This window comes from Pogona vitticeps, chromosome 3 (assembly GCF_051106095.1).
Source record: "Pogona vitticeps strain Pit_001003342236 chromosome 3, PviZW2.1, whole genome shotgun sequence".
Classification (NCBI taxonomy): domain Eukaryota; kingdom Metazoa; phylum Chordata; class Lepidosauria; order Squamata; family Agamidae; genus Pogona; species Pogona vitticeps.
Genome location: NC_135785.1, coordinates 225,839,924 through 225,859,172, shown reverse-complemented (window position 1 = coordinate 225,859,172; position 19,249 = coordinate 225,839,924). Strand labels below are relative to the sequence as shown.

The window sequence follows — 19,249 nt, the reverse complement described above, 5'->3', positions numbered from 1 at the left end:
CAGAAGTTGTACGTAGCTCACAGCATCTGGAGGGCGCCAGAGTAGGGAAGGCTAAGTAAATGAATTTTAGAATTGACTTACATCATCTACTTGCTGCTCCAATTTTACTTTTGCTTTGCTCAGAGTGTTGACTTTGTCCTCCTCTGCTTGCAAGTCATCCAATGCCTGCTGGTGAGCTTCCTGCAAAGACTTCTTCTCTTTCGTAAGCTTGCTGATGGTCTCATCAAGTGCTGCCATTTCTTCTGTCAGATTTTTAACCTGAGAGAGAGGAATAACAACGGACATACTTCCTTAGAAACTAAATTTAAACCTGCCATTTATTTAACTCTCGCTTTGAGAGAACTACCTGATAGCAGTTGTACTAGACAGAAGGTTATGTATCAATATGAGGCTGTTTTCCACAAATAATTTCTTATTTGTGAAAGAAGCCATGGGCTTACTTGAGCATGTACTCCTTTGAACTAAATCCCAGATACCATCTGAAGATGGGAAAGCAACTGGGATACTGTAGCACTGGAAGCATAATTTGGCTGATGGCGAAAACCGTTCCAAACACACACACACACACACACACACACACACACACACACACACACCCGTTGCAAGTCATATAGTCTGAAGACACATGATATGACTATCTTGATGAAGCTAAGTAGCTCTGGTTAGTGCTTTAACTGGAGACTACCTAGAAATTCCATGTATTGAGTCCAACTTAAAAAAAAAATCAAATATTGAATGTATTAAGTCAGGTATGGGTTGTCTATGGGCCTCCAGATGCTGTTGGATTGTAACTACCATAAGCTCTCAATATTGGTCAGGCTAACTAGAGCTTATAGTAATGGCAGTCCAACAATATTTGGGAGTCCAGATTGTAACCATTTTTGTACTAAATAAATAAATAGCACTCAGACCACAGAGGTTACTGACAGTCAAATTTTAGATATCCTCAGTCATATCTTGCACTTGTTGATGCATGCAGTACTCAAAAAAGAGTAAAATGTAGCACATATTTTCTCCTTCTTACAGGGTTGGGGGAGGATGAATTTTTACATAGGCAAAGGTAAAGGTTCCCCTTGACATTTAGTCCAGTTGTGCCCAACTCAAGGGGGCGGTGCTCATACCAGTTTCCAAGCCGTAGAGCCAGCATTTGTCCGAAGACAGTTTCCATGGTCACATGGCCAACGCAACTAGACATGGAACACCATTACCTTCCCACCAAGGTGGTACCTATTTATCTACTCGCATTTTTACATGCTTTCGAACTGCTAGGTTGGTAGGAGCTGGGAAAAGCAACGGGAGCTCACTCCATCGTGTGGATTCGATCTTACGACGGCTGGTCTTCTGACCTTGCAGCACAGGGGCTTCTGCGGTTTAACCTGCAGAGCCACCATGTTCCACCATATTTTTTAATACATTAAAACTAAAGAAACAAATCTCCGATCAACCATGAATTTTTCCTGGAAAATTAATTACTTGTATATTGTCTGCCAGCATCAAGCTGCCTCAGGGGTCTTTTCCTTTAAAAATGGCAAGCAATTAAATATACCTTATTTTCGGTGGCATGTTTTTCTTTCTCCACTTTTGCCAGTGTTATTTCAAGGTCATCAATGTCTTTCTTCAGCTCAGAGCATTCGTCTTCTAGCTTTCTCTTCTTGGATGTCAGTTCAGAATTCATCTCCTCTTCATCTTCCACCCGTTCAGTTAGCTCTTTGACTTTGGCCTCCAGCTGAATCTTGGATTTTATCAGCAAGTCACAGCGTTCTTCTGCATCTGCCAGGGTATCTTGCTCCTGTCAGGAAATGCAGGAGGCAGCAGCTTTTTAGCAAACATGTTCTCATGGACAATTTTCTCCTATTTTGATGAAACTAGGAATCATACATTTATATAGAGAATAATAGTGCTGGGGGAGGCCATAGCAGACATTTGAAATGTGCCCTGCTTATATACCACCCCATAGTATTTAAAGCACTCTCTGGACTGTTTACAAGTTAATTATGCAGGTTACACATTCTCCCCCCACCCCAGCGGTCCTTTTACCAACCTCAGAAGGATAGAAGGCTGAGTGAACCTTGAGCCGGCTATTGAACCCCAGGTTGTGAGCACAGTTTTGGCTGCAGTACAACAGTTTAACCACTGCACCATGAGGCTCGTTAGACCAATCCTATGTTCAGTGCCATTGCTAAAGCCCAAACTGGAAAGTAATCTGTTCTGTAACTCATTACTTACTTATTTATTTATTTTATTGAACTTATACCCCACCCATCTAGACCGAAGTCTACTCTGGGCAGCCATACTATATTGAGGTCATTATAAGACCGCCAAGAATAATTTGTTACCACTTTAAAAAACAGAAATTTGCTATGTTACTTATTTTGCCAAACCAACAAAGAATCTTGAGAATAAGAGGATGATCCTAACAGGCCTAGGTGAAGCTCTGCCAAACCCAGACGCTTCACAATCCAGAGGTATTGGGAATTACTTAGGCTTACTTATCCCAGCCTAACTTTGTGTTGGAATTGGTTTGGTTCTGAGGCAGTTTAGTTCTGTCCCTTGTCTCATCTGGTCTCCACCCAGCCCTCCTTCCGCTCACAGACCTTGGCTAACAAAGCAGTTCTGCAGGCAGATTGCTCTGTCAGCAGCTTTCTATGGTCAGCAGGCAGAAGAGAGTTCTGTCAGCACAAGGGTATTTCTGGCAGCAGACTGGCTTCTTCCTAATCTTCACTGCCAGCAGCCAGTACATCTTTGAGTAAGGTTGCGCTAAGACTGGTTTTGTTTGACACAAGCTCGGAGATTACAGACCATTTCATCAGACATTGATAATCAAATAAACCTCATAGACATTATTTGCTACTCAAGGTTTTTGGGGGGAGGGGTGGATATTTAGAATTGGTAAGACAATGCATAAAACAAGTACATTTTACTCAAAATGTGTCTAAAATGCTCTTTAAAATTATCTAAAACAAGTAGTATTTCACTGCGACCATGTAGTACCATCCCCACTCATTTTGAAATATAACTTTGGGTACAACTAGATGTAAAGGGAACGTCTAATTCTTCAGATTACTCTCTTTTTTCTTCCCATAACGAGATTTCTTCAGAGGAACGTGCATCAGCAATCAGTAGACAAAATAAGCCAATGTTTACCTTCCAATGACAGATTATAAAACAAAGCATGCTAAATGCAACAAACATGGGTGAAAAAAAATTATGTGTGATGACAAGCAGATGTCTTTTACCACTTGAGACAGCATCCCTTCTAAAAACGTGCTAAGCTTATGATCAACTTTGACCCTTTGTTGTACCCCTGTACCAAAAACAGTAATTCATTCCCGTTAATATATTACTCATAACTTGGTACCTCCAAGCTTTGGAGAAAAATATCTCCAACAGATGGCTTTTCATTTCCTAACTGAAGATCTCTAGGGAGAGTCCTCCATCTGTTCGGATAATTGTTCCACTGTTAAATCACTCTTACTGTTAAGAAGTTTGTTCTAGTGTTCAATCCAATCTAACCTCCTGCAACTTAAACCCATTTTATCTGGCCCTGCCCTCTGCAGCTGCAAAAAATAAGCCCTATTCCATGTGACAACTCCACTGATAGTTGAAGTCTATATTCCTCATTAGTCTTCTTTTCTCTGGGTTGCTCAATATGATCAGCTGGGAACAGCTCAGGGAACAGGTTAAGATTAATTCTTGAGAAAATCAATTCTGAGTTCCATCATAATCCAGGGGATATACCATGTGTTTGTTAGGTATGTCCCAATCCCGACTCCGAAATCTTTCCTAAATCACATATCATTTGTTTTTTTCATAGAGATCAAAAATTAAATATAACTATTACAAAATGATAGATCAAGCTGTCACAGCTGAGCATAAAATGGCCTTCAGTTCCACTGAACCTAAAGGGATTGACTTGCAGGTAAATTGTGCAGGACTGCAGCCTGATTAGTACCATGTAGCCTAATTTCCTCAGCTTTCCAAATAGAAGAGATGGTGCCTCACAAGGGACTTTGGCAGGGGGTATGGATGATTATAAACCACTTTAGATGTTAAAACTGCTGTGTGCAATGATAATAAATAGTCAATCATATTAGGGCATCATGACTGGAAGCTCTCACATATTAAAATGTGCATTCTGTCATCTTTAAGAATAATTTTCTTGCTTGTTCAGCAGCACACTTGCAAACTTTATGCAAAATGCCACTCCTCCAAGCTTAACATCTCCCTGCTCCAGTGATTTACCATGGTAACCAACACAACAGATTAGAATATAGATTTTAAAATGTTAGTATTTATATCCAAGCCTTGTAAGTTTTGCAGTTCATTTATTTACATGTAAAGTGACGTAAACTTATGCAGAGCAAAGGTAAGGCTGCAATCTTTAATTCAATGAATAATGGAGACCAGGTGCCGTTACACTCTCTTTAGGATACATTTCATATAAAATATACTAGCTGTCAACTCAACTACAAATGTTCCTAATGTCTGTCTTTTACTCTGAGAAAGAATCTCTGAGACTGTTTAATTGCAAAATACTAAAGTATAAAAGAACAAGAAGAAAGTCTCCTTTCAGATTTTGTAGAATAAAAGGTTTAAAGTGACCTCTTCCTGATTCCACAATACTTGTGTATCTTCCTGTAGTTTTGCTTTATAATTTGAAGCATCCCTCACTGTCAAGAGCTTGGAAAAAGTGCCAAGTCTCACAATTGCTAGACTGGCCAAGCTGGAAGTGGGATTGTGGGATCTGTAATTCAAACAAAACGAGCATTTCCCAAGTTCTATTCCTTGCACACATCTTTTTCTTTCTTGGAGAGCCTTTCCATATGATTGCTTTGAATATTAACAAACATTGCAGAGTTATTCCTTATTGGAGGGTCTGGAGATTGTGCAGACTCCATAGCAAACGGAGATGGGTTCAGAGATTTCTCCCAGAGGTAAGATCTCAGTCTCTGTAAACACAGTTTTAGCACTGGTTTAGTTAGCCTCCTACACTTGGAGCAGGAGTGTGTCACATGTTGTTCTCCAAGACAGAAAAGGCAACGGTCGTGGCTGTCAGTGAGCAGGATTTTATTTGCACACAGGATTCAGCGCTTGAAAGGCCCAGGGGGGCATAAAAGAGCGGGGGAAAGGGAGGAAAAAATGGTTGTGGGGGACAGGATTGGCAAATGCAGACAGAGGGAAAAAACTGGAAGAAACTCACAGGACTAGCATCCAATAAAGAAAGATGATTGAAAAGGAATTTGAAAAAAAAATAAACAATGATTAGATAAAAAGTATTGATTCAATAGATTGCTCTAGTTCTCCAAAACAGGTCTAGCCAACACAGTGGAAAAAAGGAACTGAGGGGATCAGTGGTGGGCGAAGCATGTGCTCCACAAGGGAACGTCCCACTAATCATGTGTCTCTAAGTTCTAGAAACTTCCGAGAGGTTCAGCGCAGGTGCGGAACAACCCAATTGTGTGCATTCACAGAGGCCACAAAGAAGAAAAGGCTAATATTCTCCAGAGAGCACACTCATTGGTACTAAAATTATTATGTTTAGTTATGTTTCTGTCAGGCAGCAATTGGGCAGACTGTGTTACAGTACACATGATGTGATTTAATTACCCCCATTCTCGAGGGGAGGAGAACTGTTTTAAAAATGCCTGAAGGCTCTATGCTCACTTGATCACCACATACTTTCATTATGTGAGTTCTTGTCTAGTTCCTTTTCAAACAAAAACAAAGACTGGTAAACCATAGTCATGCAATCCTTGCCAGAATGCCCTCTCAGTTTATGTCCTTGTTTTATGCAGTTCAGAATGGAATGCCATGCATAGCCTTCATCCATTGCACTGACAGAAGGCTGGTTTGCAGATGTATGGGATTACTAGATTTCTTGATATTTGATTCGTCTAAATGAGTGACTCCCAATCCTTGATCTTCAGATGTTCTCAGACTGCAACTCCCAGAAGTCTTCACCACTACTAGATGTGCCAGCAAACATTTCTGGGAGTTGTAGCCCAAGAACATCTGGGGACCCAAGATTTGGAACCACTGTGTTAAACCAAGTGAAGAAGTAACTGTGACCTTCTAGTTCCAAAATGCTTCACTATTGACTAGGCCAGGGGTCTAAAACATGCGGCCCAGGGGCCATTTGCGGCCCGCCAGATGATAGTTTGTGGGCCCCCCTTGCCTCCCCCCCAGAGTGCCCACACGTCCTCTGCTGTCAAGAGTAAAAAAAAAAAGCCTCACCTCGCTCGCCGGCTCTCTCCCAAGACAGCGCCTCTTGCACCCCCCCATCCAGAATTGCAGCCTGCCAGCCAGCCCACCTGTCTTCTGGCTGGCAGGCTGCAGTTCCAGATGGAGGGTGCAAGAGGCTCTATCTTGGGGGAGAGCCGGCGAGCGAGGTGCGCTGCCGGCCCTTTTCCCGAGTGTCCGAGCGATGCCTGAGAGCAGAGCTCACTCCCGTCCCATCCTCAAAGAGCACCTCCAAGCTGCCAACAGCTGCCGCCACCGCCTCTTCCAGGGAAGCAGCTCTCTGGCTCTCTTTCTCTCTTGGCACCCCCAGCACCAGCCCAGCCAGAGGTCGCCTCAGCGCCCGGCGGTGCTTCCTCCTCCTCCTCCTCTTCGTCCTGCTTCAGCCGCCTCGGCTCTGGAGGCTGCCTGGGCTTGCGTCACAAAGTTTGCTCCTCTGTCGTGGTGGGGGTAGCTGCTGCTGCTGCTGAGTGCACCTTTTTTTGAGGGGGCCCTCAGAGGAAGGTTGCCAGACCTCCGTGTGTGTGTGTTTGTGTGCGTGCATGTGTGTACACCTGTGGGCCCCCCCGCCCCATTCTGTTTAATTCCACAGGTGCCAGTGGGGGCTTTTCGCCTTTGGCAAGGAGAATTCTGTGAGGGTTTTTTTTAAACTTTATGTCATGCCCTCCTCCTCCCCCCCTGGCTAGGCGATCACCGGTGCGCCCTCCCTTCTCCGCTTCTTTGTCGTGCTGCTGCTGGTGGTGGTAGTGAAGAAGGAGCTGGAGGGGTACATGGCTGGCAATGAGAGCTCGTGTGCCCCTTTTCTTCCTCCTCCTCTTCCTCCTTGGAGCCCCAGCTGGGCTAAGGAAATTTCTGGGCAGCTTCCTCGGGCTCTTGCTCCACTTGGCGGAAAATCTGATGTGGCCCAGCCGCCTAGAGTGGACTTGTAGTCCAGATAGACGGGGTATAAATCAAATAAATAATAATAAATAATAATCCGAGTCTGCCTCCAGCGGCCCCCAGGTAAACTGGGTTTGAGACCCCTGGACTAAGCTATCTAGGGCTAGTAAGCCACAGATTCCCCATCTATGTTCCATGGATCATTGGTAGTCCACAAAGGCACTACAGGTGGTCCATGGAGACTGCACTGGTTGATCAAAGTGGCCCTAATCTTGTAGAGTGAAGTAAAGTGAATGAATACTCTTGATATATGGGTTTGACGCCTCATCAGCCAAGGCTTGGTTTAACATGTTTAAAGCAGCTTGCTTACTTAGTGATCTTTAAAAGCTTTCAATGTCAGTGTAGTGGTTCTATAAAGGAAAAGCTGGGGAGCACTGCAATACATGGGATAAAGAACTAGAGGGCATATTGTCTATGCCTGCTCCACACTGATGCCTTTTAGTTGCAGTTGTGAATGGACATGGACTCCATTGAAAAGGACTGCATGAGAGACGAAATGCAAGCTCTGCCTGTGGTTTTACGACTGTGATACTGCCTACAGTCGAAGGATGACCAAGGCTGCAGGAACCAACTGTTGCCAATTTTACTTCCCTACCTTTTACAGCAAAAATGAAATTGATTATATGCGTACACACATACACTTAAGCAAGCTGATTCACAGCTGCTAAAATGGCTCTTTATGGGAGGGAATGAAAGTTGTGCTCCTCTTTTCTAGCTCTGGAGTATACATCCACTCCCTCTTTAAGAGTGTGAGGATACCAACAAGGGTCTCCCTTGGCTGATGAGTATTTTTCCCCTTCCCTGTTTTTATCCCAGTTGAACACAATGTGGTGCTGTTGTCATGAACACAAGGAGGTAATTATTCTTCTGGCCAGCTCTGGACCCACAGCAATTGAAGGAAACCCAACAGAGTGCCTTTATTTTCATCTCAGCCACATCTAGAAGGTTTTCCGCTATCTTCTCCATTCTGTTCCCCCACCTTCCCACTGTGAAAATCTTTGACAATCTGTTCTCAGTCAAAGCTATTTCTTGTAAACAGCACTGGTGCCCGTGGATTCTATTTTTATTAGATACAGAGTGGTATATTAATAATTATGCTGGAATAATCCTCTTTTCTATTTCTGAATTCATGCCACTTTGTGATTCATAGCAAAAACTGTGTAATTAAATCTCATATGAATTGTAGTTGTTATGTTGAGGAAAGGGAAAAAAATTGACTTTTCGGTTCCTGACAAAGTATGACCTTGACCATCAAAGCTCACGTCGCAATACAATGGAGAGTCCTTAAGCTCTCATTGTAACTCTCTGTTGCTTGTGTTTCAAGGCAGAAATACAACTAGCAATTTTGGCATCCAGGACAAGCTACACAAAATGTGCCTCCAAATCAGCTTTTTAATTAATAGTGTGAAAATAATACAAGTAAAAAGTAGAAACTGAAGAGCCTGCCAACCTCTCCCCTCCACCGCAGGAGATAACCAGTACTGTCAGAACCACAGAACTACTTTCTGACTTCTTCCTATAGTAGTAGACCAGGCTGCCAGGTCAGTCTCAGAAATCTGGCTTAGAGATGCCTCTGGTGTGGGCAATGGGAAAAGAGCCTTTCACTCTGCTTTGGGCACCCTGGTAAAAGACCCTGGCTGGCACACCCCAGTTCCTGCCCAGTTTAAAGGATTTACTATTAACCTCATTTGTTGTGCCCAGGGTGGGACCCACTGTATCAAGAAATATACGTTAGACCAGTGGTCCTTAATGTGGGTGATAATGCCCCCCAGGGAGCGATTTCATTTTTCAGGGGGGCGGTAGAACGAAAAGGGGCGGTGTGGGGGCACTGGAGCAGAAGGGGGGCGGTAGGGGGGCGCTGGAGCAAGCCAAACCTGTTAAGATGGCTGCAGCCTTTTTACAGTATGCATGAATATATATTTTCCTCCAATTTTAATTTAGTTTCAGAGTTTTCGTCTTGAAAATTTTAGTTCCTGCATTTTGGTTTGTTTTTATGCCCTTTTTATATCTTTTTGTGTCTTCAAATTTGCTTGCAACTAAATCATTAAATGTTACTTTTGAGGGGCATTTCATTTTCTTGGAATTGAATTTTGTTTTCAGGGGTCATTGGATTTAAGTGCCTTAAATAAATAAATAAATAAATAAATAAATAAATAAATAAATAAATAAATAAATAAATAAATAAAGAAAGAAAGAAAGAAAGAAAGAAAGAAAGAAAGAAAGAAAGAAAGAAAGAAAGAAAGAAAGAAAGAAAGAAAGATATCATCACCACGGGGAGGGGGGCGATGATAACTTCCTCAATGGCTCAAGGGGGTGTTTCTTTCAAAAAGTTTAATAACCACTGCGTTAGACCACTTACTGCCTGAAGTTGGAGGAGCAGATCATTCTTCTCCTGCACCAGAGAAACTTGCTTTTCTTCAAGTTCCTTTCTCCTGGCTTCTGATTTCTCCAAGGCTTCCTTTAATTTTAGGAACTCTTCTTTCATATTGGCCATTTCTTTTTCCGTCTCTGCTGACTTCAGCAATGGCTTGATCTTGAAGAAAAGCTTCATCCAAGGCCAATTCTTCACCATCATGAAAGCTCGGATATTCCACTGGATCACAAGCAGAGCGTCTCTGTTTGAAAAGGGGAAAAAAAGACTCCTGAGTTTTGGGAATGCCTGAAAAGATTTTTTTTTAAATGGGACTATTTTTATTCTTAGGGAGAAGTCCAGTTATTGACCTCAACTGATGTAGACCTTTTAAACTGAAATGGCCAGTGCAGGTGGGTCCAAGGCTCTGTGTTATGACCCCAAACCTCCAGGGGTTGCTTAGAATGCCCCCAAATGGAGGAAAAACCAGAAATGGCTAGAAGTACAGTTATATGTTTGGGAAAAATAAAAGTTTTTTTTTTGGGGGGGGGACTGTTGCCAGAGGGGTCTGCTATCTATTTAAAAGGTGAATTGTTGGTCCTGCATGCTTCCAGGAATGACAGGTTGTGTGTTTTTTTTCCTTTTCTATTATTACTGTTATTATGAGCCAAGAAAACAGTTAGCCAGGGGAAATCTGGGGGCCGCTAAAACAAGATTAGGAGGTGCTGCCCATATCAGCATTATATTAATGGGGCATCCATGGATGTTGATCTAATAAGTTCCATTCATTCAATGGACCTACTCTAGTTCAAATTAACAGTTGGATTTTGCTGTTAGTTTTGCATGTGATCAGAATTGTTCCTGTTAGTCAGACTGCAATAGTTCAAAAATGGTTACTCATTGCTTTCCCCTTACTAAATCTTAGAGTATTTGTACATATTTCTTTGGTTCCCAAGTGTTTTTTGTTTATCCCATACTGCTTTCCCCCCCTCATCTTTACAGCAATAAATGCATAACTACTTATTTTTTGCATGGGCACCAAAACAGTCTCTGACATTACAATGATTGGTGGTGGTGGTGAGGGTGAAGAAACTAATGAACTGGGGGAAATGGAACATGGTACCCTTCTGAAAAATTCAGACTTCTTTGTCAGTGCCTGGGAGCAGCTGGCTAGCAATGGGGATGGCAATGCCATGTAACATGTGCAGTCTGTCTTTGCAAGTGGGGCCTTCAAACCCAGTCTGGATTTTCCCCTAGCCCCATGTTCCCTGGTACTATGCTAACTGGAAAATGACTTCAGCTGTATTAGGGAAGGGGGTCACAAAGCACTCTTGTCTTCATGAACATCCAAGGGAACTTGAAGCCTGGATGGCAGGCTATCATGAGGAGTCCAGAATGCTTCATGATAAAAACAAAAGGGTGGAGGATCTGTTGGCGCTAGCTTCCTTTGAACAAATATAATATAGCAAAGCAAAAAGCAAAGCAAAGCATGCTGCTTATATACCGCCCCATAGCACTTCAAGCATTCTCTGGGCAGTTTACAAGTTAATTATGCAGGTTACACATTGCCCCCCCACAGCGAGCTGGGTACTCATTTTACCGACCTCGAAAGGATAGAAGGCTGAATCAACCTTGAGCCGGCTACCTGGGATTGAACCCCAGGTTGTGGGCACAGTTTTGACTGCAGTACAGTGGTTTAACCACTGCTCCACGAGGCTCTCTAATACAGACACCAATTTCATGAAGACATTTACCTGGACATCTGGAAGGTCTGTATTGATTTTATATGTATAATATAAGATGCAGGTAGAGAATGTAAATTTATAATGGTGGTTTACAGTGAATACTAACATTACTACATTTTTGTTGTTTTTGTGTTTTCATTCTCAATTCAATTTAATTTAGACTTTTTATGTAAAATCTAGGGAAAATGCATAAAACGTTTCTGGAGTTACTTTAGTGAGCTGAGCTTATCTCTTATAAGATACTGTGTTCAGTTGCTGTCTTGTTATACAATGTCTGGAAGGATGCACTCTGTGTATGCTTCAGACTATGTTAATGCTGCACTAATGTGTGAGTATTAGATAGACTAGCTAGCTTTGTTATTTTCTGGTGTGTTTCTCTTAATTGCTTCAGCCTTTGTCCCGAATTCTTTTTTGCTCCAAGTGGTTTTTGGAAACTTTTTGGAACTTTTGTCTTTTTGCATTTTGACTATATTTAATAAATTACTGTATTAACATTTCAGCAATCAATTCTCTGGATTTTTGGTTCAGAGGGTTTGTGGTACTAAAACAGGTTTTACCTTGACCAGCTCCTGGGATGTGCTTCTGTATCTAAGTAGAGGAATATCTATTTATTGCTTCCTATTTCCCTGCTTCAAAATATTTCTTTCTTTATCTTTCTTTGTAAAAAAAAGGGGGAGGCATAACCTGTCCCCACGTTTATCCATCTGTCTATTGACAGTCATTCCAAAAGATCTTATGTTGCACAAGATAGATAGATGGAGAAATAGGAAGCACAACACATTACATTTTCCCTCCTGTAGAAATGTTAGATCAGAGACTCAGAAAATTATTTTTTTACACTATAAGTCCCAGAATCCCCCAGCCCACATGACCAGTAACTACTGACAGGGGGGGGGGGTTCTGGTAACTCAAAGAAGTAATTTTCCCAGGGCCTAGAAAATTCCTATCGCATGTTTTCCTCAAGTAACTGCTTGCCCTGCAAGGATGAATGTCCATCAAACCTGTACCAAACTGTGGGTTGGAAAAAGCAGGTCAACATCCACCCCCAATATATACAAATATAGACAGAATGTATTTAGATAATATACCTTCGCTCTACAATCTTCTGGAACTCAATGCGCATCAACTTGCCTCGTGCTCTTGCCTGAATAAGTGTTAGAATCTTGGCTAATCTCTCGTCCCGCATTTCTTCCAGATGTCCTAGAAGGCCAGCCTTAAAGAAAACCTGAAAAGATACCAGCAGTTCAGAAACAGACGGCAGAAAAAGTAGCTGTATACAAAGTTCTGGTTTGTGTAATCCCTTTACTGGAGCAGTGAAAATGGTTGTTTCTGACTTCTCCAGTACTTTTCAACAGGCAAAGGGGGTATAAGACTAGGTATCACAAAATGAGTCATTTCCCTTGACCCCAAATTTTTACACATTTTTGTCCAATGAACAACCTGAAAGCTCACCTTATTTGTGGCTTTTCTAGTGACCCAATAAGGGGGTGATCCAAGTCAGAACAGCAGTTTATTTGTTAAAGCAGCACTCAGACACAAACAGTTGTTGGTCTAATAAAAATCAACACAATGGTTCCAACATGGTCTCATTTGTAAAGGTTGTTACTTCTACTAATAGGTTCCTGGAGCAGGAGCGGGATAATAACTGCATAGAATGAAAACTTAGCAAAATGCTCTTGAAAGGACATGATAGTGCCCTGTCCACAGAGCTGCTAATTAAAACAGCTAGAATTACTACAATCAAATGCATGAACCTACATCTACCATAAGTTACTGCAAAATGTAACTTTGCTGCAAACAACTAAAATATGGAACACAAGAAAAGGAATCAACCAAAGAAGGATAGAAATGGATCTCAGCATTTTAAACCTTGTTAGCTGTATCTATTTTTCTCTTTGCCTGGTTTTGAATTCATTAAAAATTGCTATTCTAATCTCCTACATTATTCATCAATTCCCTTCTAAATCAACCTAATAGTCATGAGAAGTGCCCATTTTAAAACATTACAGGTACTATCAGACATATAAATTACATACCTCCAGTTGGCAGATTATTGAGCTTACGTGGAAGCTACTCCCTTTTCTTTTTCTAATTTCATCTAAATATCCAGCACTATGGCTTGCTTTTTGCCTGGCTATTTAACCTTAAGGGTTGTAAAGGTAATTATGCCAGTTTTTATGAAGACTATTAACTTCAAGGACTATAAAGCTATTTTTCCCCCACATAGGTTTCCTGAACAATGTAAAGTCCATTAAAAAGGCATTTCTGGTTAGGGCTGTAAAAATGGAACTTCTAGTCCAATTAGAATTCCTTGTAAGAGCACGACTACTCTGCAGACTAATTGCAATAAGTCATTAGACAACTGCTGGATAGCTCAGTGGTTTGTTGGAAGTTCAAATCCCCACTGTGCCATAGGGTGCCTTCCAGCCCTGCAGTTCTAAGATTATTATTTATTATTATCTTTAGGTGAGATCAACAGCAAGATAATCAATAAAAATAAAGTTTTATCCTCTAACATTAATGACAGGCAAGCTATCCCAGGCAGTAATTGAGGGTGGGAACTGAGAAGAGTACAGAACTGAGAAAAGATATGTTTTGGAGAACATCTCCTAAAATCACCCAGCCATTACAACTGTTGTCTAGTGTAGACTCTGGGAGTTGCAATCTTAAAAAGTAACTTTTCTGAGCTCTGGGGAAAGAACAACGAAAACAGAAGGTTTGTGCAATGCTAGCAAAGAGGCCTGGGCTTCAAAGGTTCCCACAATCATGAACCAAATCAACTGATCTCCCTAGCTCAACCCACTCCTTTTAGTAAATGCTTCGGCTGTGAATGTTTCTGCTTTAACAGACAAATGGAAATGTCATCCTGAATGTGCATGAATATTACAACACTTGCCCTACTTTAAATATCCACATGGGTTAAAGGCAGGGAACTACTAGGAAGAACGTTCTGACTCCTCACAGGCTGCAAGGATTTTTATATGAGATGAAAGAACTTAAGTTGAACCCTTACTAGATATTACAGAAAATTAGAGGAAAGTTGATAGGAAAGGGTTTCTGTTTAGGAAAGTGTCCTCTATTGCACTAGCTGCTCCTGCAGAAGTGCACTGCACACAATGGGTATGGGATATCTGCATGGCAGTACTGGCAACTCCACCCCCCATAACATTACCATACCAACAGTTCAATGTATCTTCCCATAGAAATAAAAAAAAAATTATTATTTGCCAGTAATGGTATGGTGGCACACACACCCCGGTGGCATACTTTGACCAATTTATTGGGCATGAAAAAAAATTAATATGCACACTGCAATAATGGCAACCACCTTCCTGGCTTTGATTCTGAAAAGAAGTGGGACAGGTCATGCACACAGGCAATCCCAGTAGGGAATGCATCGGCACAACAAAGGTACAAAATAACACAACTCTCCTGGTGATGGGGAAATTTTCCACAGTTACACTGCTGGCCAGGAAAATGTCTCAATCTTGACTGTGTGTTGTGGGAGCAGGGGGAAAAAAGCAACAAACTAACTGGGGGATAGATACAGAACATTTCCTTCATGTGACCTCAGTTGTGCAATCCAGCATACAACCAAGACATCCTACAGCGCCTTGTCAATTAACCATATGAGACTCGCATGCAAATACCAATAAGACTCCGTCCTCTGATCAGCTATGATGGTACTCAGTTAATAGTGCAGATGTTACACAATTTTTAATCCAACACTTTTACAAACTGTAAGGAATAATTGCTACTGTATCTTAAAAGAGAGATTGGCAACTGACAGGGAATGCCTTCCAACGATGCCTGCTGTGGCATGTGCATGCTTCATCTCAGCATGCATGTTTCCTATTATTATTACTGCTTTTTAGTTACATGCAAATTCATGGACATTAAGGTGCAAGCAACCCCACACTCCTTATCTTGGAATAAGTCCCAGTGAGTGCAATGGGACTTATTTGTAATTTAAGGCAAAAATCCTATGGAATTCTGCCAGGGAGTAAGCACTATCGAACACAACGGGACTTAAGCTAAGATGAGATGATTTATTATGGATCAGTGCAACTCCCCACATGTCCATAAGAAAGTAAATCTCATTGAATTCAATGCTGCCTATTCCTCAACAAATAGGATAGCGGCCAAAGTTTTCTTTCACTCCGTGACTTCCCTACTTTCTTTTGGTTCTTTGGAAGGTCAAAACAGCTTACATGGAGTAATCCTCCATCCTGCTGTTGATCAGGCCCATGCCTATTTAGTTTCTTGAGCACTACAGCCTCCAATACTCCCTGATGACCCCCTAAGCTCAGAACAATATTGAAACAAACTGTATTACCTTTGTGTGTCCAAAGCGGTACTGATTATGATCGATATCTAAAGAGCCAAGTAATTTCTCAGCAGCTTTTCTGCTGTCCACAAACTTGTCTTCTGGAATTGCAGAAGGGTTCAGAATGCGGTACCTGATATGAGCAGATAAAGGACATATAAATTAATAAAATTCTGAAGCAAGTTAAATGATATCTTATTCACAGGAACTCTGCTTTATAGCATATTAATTGTCCATACAGTACTGTATATCCCACTAGTGTCATAGCATCATGACGAGGGATGGGGAGTTTTTAGCTGATGGAGTTCTCTACCTATCTGCAAATTAATTCTGTTATTATTACTAGTCAGTGAATGAAGGGGGAAGGGGTTTGTAGATAATTTGACTTTAAATATCCTTCATGGAAATGAACTATACCTTGGAGGAATATTGCTTTACAGGGAAAAGGCTGAGCTGTGCTTTACAAGTGGGGAAGCTACAATTTAGTCCTAAGTAGACAAGCATAGAAATCAGCTATGCTTTTTTATGTTTGGTGGGAAAATGTCCAAACTAGCAAGGAATATACCTTCTCTCACCCACTCTATTTTGGCTTTGTCTACTTTGTTCTTCACCTTAGCTACCAATAACTAGTTATTTGTAACATTTTTCCCCAATATCAAGGTATAATTCCTATTACCAGATCATTGCGACTTAAGAGAGGATTATTTTGCTAGTGTAGCTGTAATGTTTCACAGGCATGGAAATGGGGTCTTACTAAATGAGGGAGACAATTTCACAAGGTTCAAGTGCTGGTCTGTGCTGTGTCTTGTTCTCCAGCCCATTCCTTGCTGTGGGTGTTGTGGTGAGATAGGTGAGAGGGTGTTTTTTTTTTTATCACAGATCAGTGGCTGAACTCCTGTTGCTTAGCACAGCAAGTTACAAGCAGAGTAAGCCCATGGAATCAGTGGAGATTTGCTAAGTCCCACTGAATCAAATACATCTGTTCTAGTTGTGACTTACTATGTTAAGCAACAGGATATCAGACTGTCTTGTATGGTTCAGTTAGTTCATTTTAAAATAACTAAAAAGGAATGAGATATTTTAGAGAAACAGGAAAACAAGGTGTTGTGAGTATTTTTTTAATATAGTGCTAATGAGAATTATTTCACTTTAGTGGCCTTAGAAAGCAGCTTAACCGTAACTAATTACTTTTGAAGAGTATTTTCCAGGCTCTAATCACATTTTAAAAGAGGTTTTTGAACTGTGTCCCAAACCTCCTACAGGTGATTTTCATTTTTTTTCTTACTGTTACTAAAAAAGAGAGAACAAAAGTATATACTTCATGTCCTTGAGGCCTTCTCTAAATATGAATAAAACATGGAATAAATAAGGAGCAGTGCTTACTGTGTTAAGAATTAATAATGATTTTACAGAAGCAACAACAACGTGGCCATTGTTATTTATACTACCTTTGCTTGAAGTCAGCGTAGATGACTCTGTTTGGAAAACCCTTGCGACAAATACGAATTCCTTCCAAGACACCATTACAGCGAAGCTGATGAAGGACAAGGAATGGATCCATCATACCTGCAAAGAAAAAAACAAAACACACACACACACACACACACACACACGAGTGGGGATAGAGAGATTGGGAAATGCACTGGGGGTGACTTTATTCCAACAGGAGAATAATTTGAATATATGATCTAGGAAGGTGCACCATGAAAAAGACTGCTTTTTTACCTGGAGTTTTTGTTTCATTGGGGATAATGCACCGTACAAAGTGAGGAGATGTAGATCTTAAGTTAGTCATCAGTTTGTTTAAATTTTCCTACCAAGAGAAAAGGGAGGTTAATACAAGTGAAACCATGGAACTGCTGTATGGACCATATTGGACTATTGACCTCCTAGAACATCAACTTTATGATGAAGTTGCCACTTAGCTCCATGGGATAAAGGAAGGATTCAAATACATGAGGATTACTGCTCTCTGTCTGCTCTCCACTACTGTCACACTTAGTAACATGGAAGTAAATCACACTTGCAACACAGTTGCTGTGCCAGTTTGGATATGACATTGAGCAGTCAGTTGCTTACTTATGTATTTACAATTAGCTTCTAACATTTTTTAAAGAATACTGTAAGTGAGATCAGTTTATATCAGTGTAAACAATTTCAAACAGTTGAACAAACAGAGAAAAACCTGCAATCCCAGAAATTAAAAAAAAAACCCCTCAAGCCACGGTTCTAGTAGGCGCCAAATGCTTGGATGAGTAAACAGGTTTTAAGGTGACACTGATATAAGGGCAATGTTGGCACGACATGGGCTTCCAAACGCATTGCAAAACTTTGGGCACTGTAATAGAGAAAACCCACTCCTATGTCTCTGCATGGTGTGGAGCGTGGAGGTTTTTAATGATTGGCAACCCAGAGCGGAGGAGGGGAGAGACATTTTTGGTAGACCTGGCTGGTAGCAGAAGGTGCCCAGCACCTGCATGGGTTGCCACCATTCCTGGTAGGGCTTGAATCCCCTCCTTACAGAACACAGAACTCAAAGAATTTTTCCAGGTCCTACACTGCTGTTGGGATTTGGGCTATTCCTATTGGGTTAAGTGTTGGTCTTTTTTCTCCCCGGGCCATGCACCATTATTTCTAGGGTTGCAAAGAAAGGCTTGCAAAATGATTCTCCACTTCTTGCCTTGCTCCAAATGGCATGATGGACCCAAATACAAGCAACCAGTAGCGTTCTACCCAGTCTCTTCCTGTCACTGCTGGCATTTGTTGTGCAAGTGCGGCATGCATAAAAATGTCTGCATGTTGAGCCAGAGAGATCTGGTGCCAGTTGAAAACAGATGGAGATGGGTGTCCAGGTTTTAACGCCATCTTATACACTAATTTTTTTCCTTCTGCAGCATTGATCATCAATAGATGCTATGCTCTTGCCTGGGGAATCAAAGCACCATACCAATTCCAGGAGATTTCAGCTGGCACCATGAGATTTGGCAGCCCTAAATTTGGCAGGTGATGTAGTTCTGATTTATTGTGGCATAAGCTGCAATGGGCTGAAAAGCTCAAAAACATATGCCACCGTACATCTGAGATTCTTGGAGCTGCCCCAGCGTTTTTGGATCCAGGATACCATGGCAGCTTTTTAAATTACATCTTTGTTGAATTTGGGCACGAGGCTATTTGTTCATACATCTAGCCCCAAGGGGTGAATCGGAGAGAATGAAAAGAAGAAAAAGCTAAAAAAATATATAAATTTAGACATGTGTTGATTAAGGAAGTTAAAGTTTAAGGTCTTGTAAAGAGGCCCATTTTCTAAACTTCTGTGTTCCCTGTGTTTCGCGTACCATCTGCTTGGTAGTAAAGAAGAACAAGACAAATGACACACAATACTTTAAAAAAGAATGAGAATTACTTTATGCATTGATGACACCGTTTGGAAGGAAGCACCCTTTTTGCGTTTCTTCTCTCCACTTTGATCTATGTGTTGTTTTAAAAAAACACAAATAGAACAACAGTCTTAAATTCTGATTACAGCTCTGGCATAAAGATGTTCTTGAATTTCTAGTTTCCAATGTAACTCACAAATTCTGTTCTATAAAGAAACAATCAGGGATCTGGTTGCTTTTCCTGGACCCCATGATAGGTTCATCTGCTAAAATG

The 19,249-nt window shown here is 41.2% G+C and overlaps 1 protein-coding gene across 3 annotated transcripts in view; it reads right to left on the bottom strand.

Moving 5' to 3' along the window:
* MYH15 (myosin heavy chain 15) overlaps positions 1-19,249 on the bottom strand; it is a 305,993-nt gene that overhangs the window by 232,506 nt on the left and 54,238 nt on the right. For all 3 annotated transcript variants that reach the window (XM_078389856.1, XM_078389854.1, XM_078389855.1), the window contains 8 exons: positions 19,002-19,066; positions 17,324-17,411; positions 17,047-17,164; positions 15,608-15,731; positions 12,360-12,496; positions 9,536-9,791; positions 1,547-1,789; positions 82-258 (listed from right to left, as the gene is read on the bottom strand). In XM_078389856.1, coding sequence (XP_078245982.1) covers positions 82-258; positions 1,547-1,789; positions 9,536-9,791; positions 12,360-12,496; positions 15,608-15,731; positions 17,047-17,164; positions 17,324-17,411; positions 19,002-19,066 — 1,208 coding nt within the window. The remainder of the gene's footprint in view (positions 1-81; positions 259-1,546; positions 1,790-9,535; positions 9,792-12,359; positions 12,497-15,607; positions 15,732-17,046; positions 17,165-17,323; positions 17,412-19,001; positions 19,067-19,249) is intronic.